Here is a 10,000-nt window from a genome sequence, read left to right as displayed (position 1 = left end):
GAAAGAGAAAGACCGAGAGAGAAAGAGAAAGACCGAGAGAGAGACCGAAAGAGAGAGAGAGAGAGAGAGAGACCGAAAGAAAGAGAGAGAGAGAGAGAGAGAGAGAGAGAGGCGGCGCAGGAAGAGAAACGGCGGCACTCATGATAGCGATAAGTGTTATTGCCTCCACTCGGGGCAGACGGAAGCGACGGAGGGGGGGAGAGGGGGGGGTACCTGACGGGTTAAAATGTGCAGGATTACGGTTGAGATCCTTCGGTTGTGGGATTAAAGAGGCGATATTGGCTCTGTGTAGGATTTTAGGGCAGGGCGTAGTTTCTCCTCGGGTTGTTTGTCTTCTAGGCGTCGTGGGTCTGATGGCTTCGGAGCGGTTTGGTTTGTTGTTTCGAAGCCCTTTGTTGTTGTTTCGGGAAGGTGTCCGTGCGCAACGTTTGGTGCTCGAGAGGAAATGAAACGTTGCTGTGGGGAGGTTTGGTTTATTTTCGTTCTCGTATCTTCATGTGATTACCGTGTTGTTAATCATAACATTGATCTTTCATTTTATATATATATATTTTTATCTTTCATATTTACGTGTTTTTTACTAGAGATTCATGTCATTATTCGTATAGCAACCTGAAACCGTCCTTACCGACGCGGCTTTCAACTGCTCTGAAATGTTAATAAATCAGACGTGAACTAACTCAGTGGTAACGAAAGGATCGCCGAGCAGAATAAGGGTTAAATAATGCTTTCATATAATATAATAATAAATAATACCTCCATGCAGTTTACGAGTGGAAGGAAATATTGCCTTTTTTAAAAACACTCAACACCTGGGGATGAGGGCGCTGCGACTTCAGGTGTGAATGGCGTGCGAGTGAAGACGTGACGTTGGTCGTTTGCGAAGGCGAGGAATCGGACACGTGGTTGTCTCTTGTGGGAAGGGAGTGAGGGGGGGGGGCGCTGGGCATGAGGAGGTCGCGAGGATACGGCGAAACAGAGGGAAAGAGGGGGGTGGAGAGGGAGAGAGGAGGGAGGGGAAAGAAGGGTGAAAGGGGAGAGAAGGGAAGGGGAAAGAGCAAGGGAGAAAGGGGAGAGAAGCGGAGAGAGAACGGGAGGGGAAAGAAGGGTGAAAGGGGAGAGAAGGGGAAGGGGAAGAGAGAGAAAGAAGAAGGAAGAGATAGAAGGGGATGAAGAGAGACAGACAGACAGACAGAGACAGAGAGAGAAAGAGAGGGAGAGAGAGAAAAAAAGCCCAAATCCGGAATTCCCACTTCCCGCCGAGAGGTCGGGGGGGATCATCGGCCGCATCGAAAAGGCCTTCCCGGGGGCGGGCCATCAGCGGCGAGCGAGGGCCAAGTGCCTTTCCAGCGTTCAAAGGGAATGGCGCGGCAGGGGGCGGTTCCCACGCTCGCCCGACCCGACGAGGAATACAGGTCGTCGAGAGGCTCGTCGCGGGGCAGGAGGAGGGTGGAGGGAGGAAGGGGGAGGAAGGAGGAGGGAAGAGGGGAGAAGGTAGGAGGGAGGGAGTAGGGACGGGGGGAAGAGGGGGGAGGGAGCAGGCAGGGGAGGGACAGGGAAAGAGGAGGAGGGGGAGGAGGGGGACTGGGGAAGAGGGAGAGGGGAAGGGAAGGAGGGAAGAGGGGGAGGGGGGTAGGAAGGAGTGGAGGAGGGACGGGGGAAGAGGAAGAAGGGAGGAGGGAGAAGGGAAGAGGAGGGAGGAGGGAACAAGGAGCAGGGAGGAGGCGCTAACACGGCATGTCGACCAACGAGGTCTTGACGGTTTTCCGATGGCTTCCTCCTCGGGATACGTGCGTTTACGAGCGTTTGGGGGCGGGGGCGCGAGGGCGAGAGGGCGAGTGCAGTGCGCTGGTGCCTCCTGCGTCTGGAGGCCGGAGGGAGGAGTCCGGCTCGGAATCTTCGCCTCCGAGAGAGAGAGGGAGAGGGAGAGAGAGAGGGAGAGGGAGGGAGGGAGAGGGAGAGGGAGAGAGGGGGAGAGGGAGAGGGAGAGCGGGGAAGAGGGAGAGGGAGAGGGAGGGTTGGAGGGACGGAGGGCAGGGAGGAAGAAGGAGAAGGCACCTGACGGGCAAACTCAGAGGGAGACCTGATAGAGTTATCACCAAGGCTTCGCTTTTATTCCCCGACGGAGGACCACGAATGCGTTCCTCCTTCGGCGACGCATGCCGTGTACTTTGCGGGGTTCCGGGTCGGTAGGAAGAGGAGGAGGAGGAAGAAGAAGGAGAAGAAGAAGAAGAAGAAGAAGAAGAAGAAGAAGAAGAAGAAGAAGAAGAGGAGGAGGAGGAGGAGGAGGGAGGGAGGAGGAAGAAGAAGAAGAAGGAAGAAGAAGAAGAAGAAGAAGAAGAAGAAGAAGAAGAAGAAGAAGAAGAAGAAGAAGAAGAAGAAGAAGAAGAAGAAGGAGAAGGAGAAGGAGGAGGAGGAGGCGCTGGTTTATTGCTAATTGGGTGTGTTAACTTCTTCCAAGTTGCAATGGATTCTGAGACGTATGTGGGACCTCGCGCGCGGTCGAGCATTTCCTCCTCGTCGCCGCAGAGATCGCTCGCCGACGGGTGGGAGGGGGGGGGGGAGGGGGGGGGGCATCGATGCGGCTGAGGTGGGCGAGGAGGGGTTTATGATGTGTTTTGTTGTTGTTGTTATTGATTTTATTATTATTATTATTATTATTATTATTATTATTATTATTATTATTATTATTATTATTATTATTATTATTATTATTATTATTATTATTTCTGGTGATGTTATTGCTATTGTTATTGCTATTATTATTGTTATTATTATTATTATTATTATTATTATTATTATTATTATTATTATTATTATTATTATTATCGTTGTTATTGTTATTATCATTACATTATTATTATTATTATTTTTATTGTTGTTGTTGGTGGTGGTGTTATCTCCGCCAAGGAAATTATGTTTTTGTTAGCGTTGCTTAGTTTGTTGGCTAATTGGTTAGCAGGATAACGCAAAAAGTTATGCGAAGATATCTATGATTATTATTATTATTATTTATTTATTATTATTATTTTTTTTTTTTATTTTTTTTTTTTTTTGCCAAAGGTGTAACTCGGCCCAACTTAGATTGCCATTAAATTTCGGTGGCGATCCGGATCATGATCGGGATCCAGGATTTTTTTTTAAAGGATTCGTTAGTTTTGCGAGAGCAGGGAATATGGACGTCACTTGTGTACTTGAGAAAGAGGTGATTTTAATGTAATTCTTCCAAGTGTGAGTATTTTCCCTGCCTCATTGGCGCTATTGCTCTGGCGGAGGTATGCGCTCTGTAAGTGCTTTTAGGTTATTGATGTTGTCATCATCATAGCCATTTTTGTCATTATTATTCATGTTAATTGATGGATATGCAATTACGTTTTTTAATTATTTCCACAGTTGGAGAGGCACGCTTAGTGTCATTAATTTTCCTCATCGACGTGCATACAAACAGCCAATTAACAAATGCCATAGAAATCTGACGTGAATGCTTTGTTAAACGGTAAACAAAGACATCTTTTGACGCGACATCCACGACCTCGCACGGGGCAGAAAATACCGCTTTCATTTAAAAAAAAACTGGGGTATCCACAAAAGAAGAAAAAAAGAAGATAGAAAAAAAGAAAAAAATAGAAAAAAATAAAAAAAAGAAAAAAAAGATGAAAAAAAGAGAAAAAAAGGACTTGTTTTGCGTCCCAGCCAGTCCCGATGCCATGTACACATCCGCGAGCAACATGAATAAAACCAGGAGGGGGGTGGGGTGGGCTTGAGGGAAGTTGGGGGTGGGGGAGAGCATCGCCCGGCCTGTGCACTCGCAAACACAAACACGCACATTCTTTTCAATCCCGTCGCGTGAATTTGCATAAGAAGCAGGAGGAGAAGAAGAAGAAGAAAAGGGCGGGGGAGGGGGGTGAGGGGGGAGGGGGAGAAGGAGAATGAGAGAGGTCTTGCGTGTCCTTCTCTGTGAAAGGGGAAGAGGGTCGTGAGGAGTTTGTTGGGGTTATCCAGGAGAGAGGTGGGGGGGGAAGGGTGGAGAGAGTAGAGGGAGAAGGAGAGGGGGGGGGAAGGGGGAGCAGGGGGAGAGGGAGAGGGGAGAGAGAGGGGGAGAGGGAAGAGAGTGATAGAAAGGAGGGAGAAGGAGAGAGAGAGAGAGTGGGGGGGAGGAGAGAGAGAGAGATGGGGGGAGGGGGAGAGTGAGAGAGAGAGGGGGGAGAAGGAGAAAGAGAGAGAGTGGGGGAGGGAGAGAAGAGGGGAGAGGGAGAGAGAAGGGGGGAAAAGGAGAGGAGGGTAAGGGCGGGAGGGAGAAAGAGAGGGGAGGAGGAGAGGGGAAGAGAGAGTCAGTCAGAGGAGGGTTCTCGTGGTCTAGTGTTCGCTCCTTGCCCAAGGGCCTCGTCCTCACTCCGCCTTCCTCTCTCTCTCTTTCTCCTCTCATCTCTTCTCTCCTCTCCTCTCCTGTTATCTCATCTCATCTCATGTCCAGTCTCTTCATCCCTCATTCCTTCTTTTCTCTTCTCTTTTATCTTCCCTCCCCTCCCCTCCTCTCCTCTCCTCTCCTCTCTCACCTCCCTTCTAACGTCCCTCTTGTTCTCCATCCCCCTCGCCTCTCTCTGTCTCTGTCTCTCTCTCTCTCTCTCTCTCTCTCTCTCTTTCTCTTTCTCTCTCTCCCTCTCCCTCTCTGTGTCTCTGTCTCTCTCTCTCTCTGTCCCTCCCTCTCTTCTCTCTCCCTCCTCCCTCCTCCTCCTCCCTCCTCCCTCCCTCTCTCCTCTCCTCCTCCTCTCCCTCTCTCCTCTCCCTCCTCCCTCCCCCCCTCCCTCCTCCCTCCTTCCCTCCCTCCTCCTTCCCCCCCTCCTCCCCTCCCTCCCTCCTCCTTCCTCCCTCCTCCTTCCTCCCTCCTTCCTTCCCTCCTTCCCTCTCCCTCCTTCTCCCTCCTCCTCCCTCCTCCTCTCTCCCTTCCTTTTCCCTCTCCTTTTCCCCTTTCCTCCCTCTCCCCGCCTCGGTACCCGTCATCCCCTGTCCTGTCACCTGGCAATCAGACTCGCATTTTTTATCGCGTTCCTCTCGCTGTTGCATCCGTTTAAAGGGACCGGCTGTATGTTGCAGCCTCGGCGAAAATGACTGCTGGGATGGAGCCGCGCTGGTTACGGGGGTGGGGGTGGGAGGGGGATGTCAGCGGTTCGGGGCCAGGGGGGAGGGGGGAAGTCTGCGGTGGGGCCGGGGGAGGGGGGAGTCAGCGGTGTGGGGCCGGGGGGGGGGAGTCAGCGGTTCGGGGCCGGGGGGAGGGGGGGAGTCAGCGGTTCGGGGCCGGGGGGAGGGGGGGGAGTCAGCGGTGTGGGGCCGGTGGGGGGGTGGGGTGGAGGGGGGACTCGAGGCAGGAGAGGACGTGTTCAGGAAGGGGACTGGCGTGAATCTCGGCGTTTCGTTGGGAAAGCTTGGTATCTCTAACAGGAGGAGGAGGAAGGAGGAGGAGGGGGAGGAGGAGGAGGAGGAGGAGGAGGAGAAGAAGAAGAAGAAGAAGAAGAAGAAGAAGAAGAAGAAGAAGAAGAAGAAGAAGAAGAAGAAGAAGAAGAAGAAGAAGAAGAAGAAGAAGAAGAAGAAGAAGAAGAAGACGGAAAATAATAATAATAATAACTGTAATAATAATGATGATAATAATGATAATAATGATGGTAATAATAATAATGATAATGATAGTAATAATAAGGATGGTGTTGATAATAAAGATAATAATGATAATAATAATAATAACGATAATAATAATAATAATAATAATGATAGCAATAATAATAATGAGAAATAGAAGGAGAAGGAACGGAGAAAAGAAGAAAAAAAAGCTTCGGTTGGAGTCGAACTCCGTTTTGGTTTGATGTTTTTTGTTTTTTTTGCTTTTGTTTTTTGTTGTTGTCCTCTAAGGATTGTTAAGCCCTTGAGGTAGAGAGTTCCTCGAAGGAGACGAGAAGTCCACTCAGAACTCTCTTTCATTGTTATTATTATTTATTATTATTTCCATGCTCACGAGGCGCGAGTTGCGACAGTTCTCCTTTGGCAAGACGAGCGGGAAGGCGAGACTCCGTGCACGGGCTGAGGCGGCGTCGGGCGTCTCTGCACGCGGCGAGATTTTGTATTGGACGAGAGACAGATGGGCGGCCCCCCTTTTCGAAGGTTTTCTTGTCCTCTTTAATGTGGGTATTTTGCTGGGTTTTATTCGGGTGAGGGGAGGGGTGGGGAAGGGGAAGGGGAGGAGAGGGGAGGGAAGGGAAGGGAAGGGAAGGGAAGGGAAGGGAAGGGAAGGGGAGGGGAGGAGGGGAGGGAGGGAGGGGAGGGAGGGAAGGGAAGGGGTAGAGAAGGGAAGGGGAGGGGAGGGAAGGGGAAGGGGACGGAAGGGAAGGGAAGGGAAGGGAAGGGAAGGGAAGGGGAGGGGGAGGGGGTGTAGACGAAGGGAGGGGAGAGACATTTTTGTTCTGTCGGTTTTATTGTTAATGGAATTGTTATGGTTCTGTCTGTTTTATTGTTGTTGTTTCAGTAATGTAAATAATGATAATACTGATCACCACCACCACTGTCTTCGTCTTCGTGGTCATCATCTTCATCACCAGTCATCATCATTATTATTATCAATCGTCATCATCATCATCATTATTATTATCAATCGTCACCATCATCATCATGATTATTATCAATCATCATCACTATTAATCATCATTTCCTTCCCCTGTTGCCGTTTCGCCACGTGTCAGTAGCATCGCGTGCCTGGGGGAGATGAAGTGTCCTCTCGTGCCGTCTGATGGCGGAGTGATTTCGCAAAGGCTGGAATTAAGGGAGCTCAAAGGGAAGGCGTCGAGGGCCTGAGGGAGAGGGAGAGGGAGAGGGAGAGGGAGAGGGAGAGGGAGAGGGAGAGGGAGAGGGAGAGGGAGGGAGAGGGAGAGGGAGAGGAGAGGAGAGGGAGAGGGAGAGGGAGAGAGAGAGAGAGAGAGAGAGAGAGAGAGAGAGAGAGAGAGAGAGAGAGAGAGAGAGAGAGAGAGAGAGAGAGAGAGAGAGAGAGAGAGAGAGAGAGAGAGAGAGAGAGAGAGAGAGAGAGAGAGAGAGAGAGAGAGAGAGAGAGAGGAGAGAGAGAGAGAGAGAGAGAGAGAGAGAGAGAGAGAGAGAGAGAGAGAGAGAGAGAGAGAGAGAGAGAGAGAGAGAGAGAGTGAGTGAGTGAGTGAGTGAGTGAGCACTGACCCATTCCAAAGGCATCACCGTGACCCCCTTTCCCTTCCTCCCGCAGCCGCAAGCAGCCCAAGACGTTCGCGTTCGACCACTGCTTCGACTCCCTGGCCGTCGAGAGCAGCGCCTTCGCCACGCAGGAAACGGTCTTCACGGCCGTCGGGGTCGACATCCTCAACAACGCCTTCACGGGCTACAACGCCTGCATTTTCGCCTACGGCCAGACCGGTACGTGGGCGTGGTTTTCCTCTTCGTGGGCGTGGTTTTCCTCTTCCAGATCTTCGCTCTCGTGGGCGGGGGTGGTGATGGGCGGTGAGGTTTGGGCTGTGGTTGCAGTGGAGATGATCGGCCGGTTTGTTAAAATTCTGCGAGGTCCGACCCACTTAATATTAATAAATACGGGCATGCCTATGTGAAGAAAAAATGCATATCTGTCAGTCTAGACGTGCGCATCAACCGGGTAGATAGATAGGTAAATGTATATCTTTCAGATTGATAGACAGGTGTGTATTTATTTCTATGTATATATGCATGTCCGTGTTTGTGAATATTCATTGGGTCTCGCAAAACAAACCGGCCGGATGTGTTTCATCATGACACTGTTATCAGCGACATTTATTACCGGCCGTAATTTCATTTGGCTAGCACTGCCATTATCATTACTCGTCCCATTAATTTACGGCCGTCATCATCTTTGCAGTAAAAAAAATAGTAGAAAAGAGTAGAAAATAGTCGCGAGAACAGTTTTTCTCGTGGTCAGTGCCAAGGGCTTCTCCCCCATGGCCTCGAGACCGCGATCCGGACCCATATGCAGTGGCACCTTTCCCTCGCGGTTCCTCTGCACTATCCATCTCTCTCTTGCACGGTTCCCCACGTGGTTCCTCTGCACTATCCATCTCTCTCTTGCACGGTTCCCCACGTGGTTCCTCTGCACTATCCATCTCTCTCTTGCACGGTTCCCCACGTGGTTCCTCTGCACTATCCATCTCTCTCTTGCACGGTTCCCCACGTGGTTCTACCCGCCGGAGATTCGGAGGAGGGACCGAACGAGCCAGCTACCGCGCTGTGACCCGGATTTTGGGGTGACCTGAGTTGGTGTTTGGGCTTGATGGTTCATTTTAGTGGTGGTGGAGACTGTACATGTTGATGTAGATGTTTTGCGTGTGTTTTATATATATATTTTATTGTTTTCTTCTGTTTTTGGTTACTGTTACTTTTATTATCATCACCATCTCTATTTTCACCACTTGTTTTTTTTTTATTCTCCTTATTATCATCACTATCTTTCGTTATCAGTATTATTAATGCTGCCGCCACTACTGTGAACATTTTTTTTTCTAGTATCACTGTGATTATCGTTCGTATTATCATGACAATCATAACCATCATCATTACTACTAAGGATTCCTTCCGGTAGGCATTGGTCATCCTCCTTTCTTTTCCTCCTCCTCCTCCTCCTCCTCCTCCTCCTCCACCCCTTTCCTCCTTATCATCCTGCTCTTCCTCCTCCCCTCCCTTTCCTTTTCTTTTCCTCCTCTCCCTTTTCCTCCTCCTCCTCCCTCCTCCTCCTGCCTCTCCCTTTCCTCTCTCTTTTCCTCCTCCTCCCTCTCCCTTTCCATCCTCCTCCTCTCCCTTTTCCTCCTCCTCTTCCTCCTCCTCCTCCCTCCCTCCCTTTCTTCCTCCTCCCTTCCCTTTTCCCCCTCTTCCTCCTCCTCCCTTTCCCTTTTCATCCTCCTCCTCCTCCCTCTCCCTTTTCATCCTCCTCCTCCTCCTTCTCCCTTTTCATCCTCCTCCTCTCTCTTTTCCTCCTCCTCCTCCTCCCTCTCTCTTTTCCTCCTCCTCCTCCTCCTCCTCCTCCACGAACCTTAACCAAGTCCATTAGTTTTCGGCGCTTAATGACCTTAAATAGCGTCGGAGAGCAAAGAGGCTTCTTGCTCGGCCTAATTACCTGGATCTCGTAACCGGCGACGTTTATTACCTTTCCGCGGAGAGCGATGCGTGTGATGGTGGTGCCGCCGCCGTTCTCTCAGGTGTTGTCTCAGGTGTTGTCTTAGGGGTTGTCTTAGGGGTTGTCTTAGGGGTTCCATCAGGTGTTCCCTCAGGTGATGTCTTTGGGGTTCATTCAGGTGTTCCCTTAGGTGTTGTCTTAGGGGTTCCTTCAAGTGTTGTCTTAGGGGTTCTCTCGGGTGTTGTCTTAGGGGTTCCATCAGGTGTACCCTCAGGTGTTCCCTTAGGTGTTGTCTTTGGGGTTCCCTCAGGTGTTCTCTCAGGTGTTGTCTTAGGGGTTCCTTCAGGTGTTTTCATAGGTGTTCCTTCAGGTGTTGTCTTAGGTGTTCCCTCAGATGTTCCCTTAGGTGTTCTCTTAGGTGTTTTCATAGGTGTTCCTTCAGGTGTTCTCATAGGTGTTGTCTTAGGTGTTCCATCAGGTGTTCCCTCAGGTGTTCCCTTAGGTGTTCCATCAGGTGTTCTCATAGGTGTTCCCTCAGGTGTCCCTCAGGTGTTCTCGTAGTTGTTCCCTCAGGTTTCTCATAGGTGTTCCTTCAGGTGTTCCCTTGGGTGTTCCCTCAGGTGTTCAAGTGTTCCCTCAGGTGTCCCTCAGGTGTTCTCGTAGTTGTTCCCTCAGGTGTTCTCATAGGTGTTGTCTTAGGGGTTCCCTCAGGTGTTCCATCAGGTTTTCCCTTAGGTGTCCCTCAGGTGTTCTCATAGGTGTTCCCATAGGTGTTCCCTCAGGTGTTCCGACTGCCGCGGCTGGTCTCCGGGCCGCAGTCAAGAACAACCTCTTCCGAGCGCAACCTCCGAGTGCCGA

The 10,000-nt window shown here is 50.5% G+C and overlaps 1 protein-coding gene across 6 annotated transcripts in view; it reads left to right on the top strand.

The window, feature by feature from the left end:
• Nucleotides 1-10,000, top strand: part of Khc-73 (Kinesin heavy chain 73) — a 303,968-nt gene that overhangs the window by 217,057 nt on the left and 76,911 nt on the right. For all 6 annotated transcript variants that reach the window (XM_070129695.1, XM_070129692.1, XM_070129694.1 and 3 more), the window contains exon 3: nucleotides 7,256-7,422. In XM_070129695.1, the coding sequence (XP_069985796.1) occupies nucleotides 7,256-7,422 (167 nt within the window). The remainder of the gene's footprint in view (nucleotides 1-7,255; nucleotides 7,423-10,000) is intronic.

The sequence above is a fragment of the Penaeus vannamei genome, chromosome 14 (genome assembly GCF_042767895.1).
Source record: "Penaeus vannamei isolate JL-2024 chromosome 14, ASM4276789v1, whole genome shotgun sequence".
NCBI classification, from domain to species: Eukaryota; Metazoa; Arthropoda; class Malacostraca; order Decapoda; family Penaeidae; genus Penaeus; species Penaeus vannamei.
The sequence above is the reverse complement of the archived record's forward strand: the minus strand, read 5'-3'. Positions and strand labels throughout refer to the sequence as shown.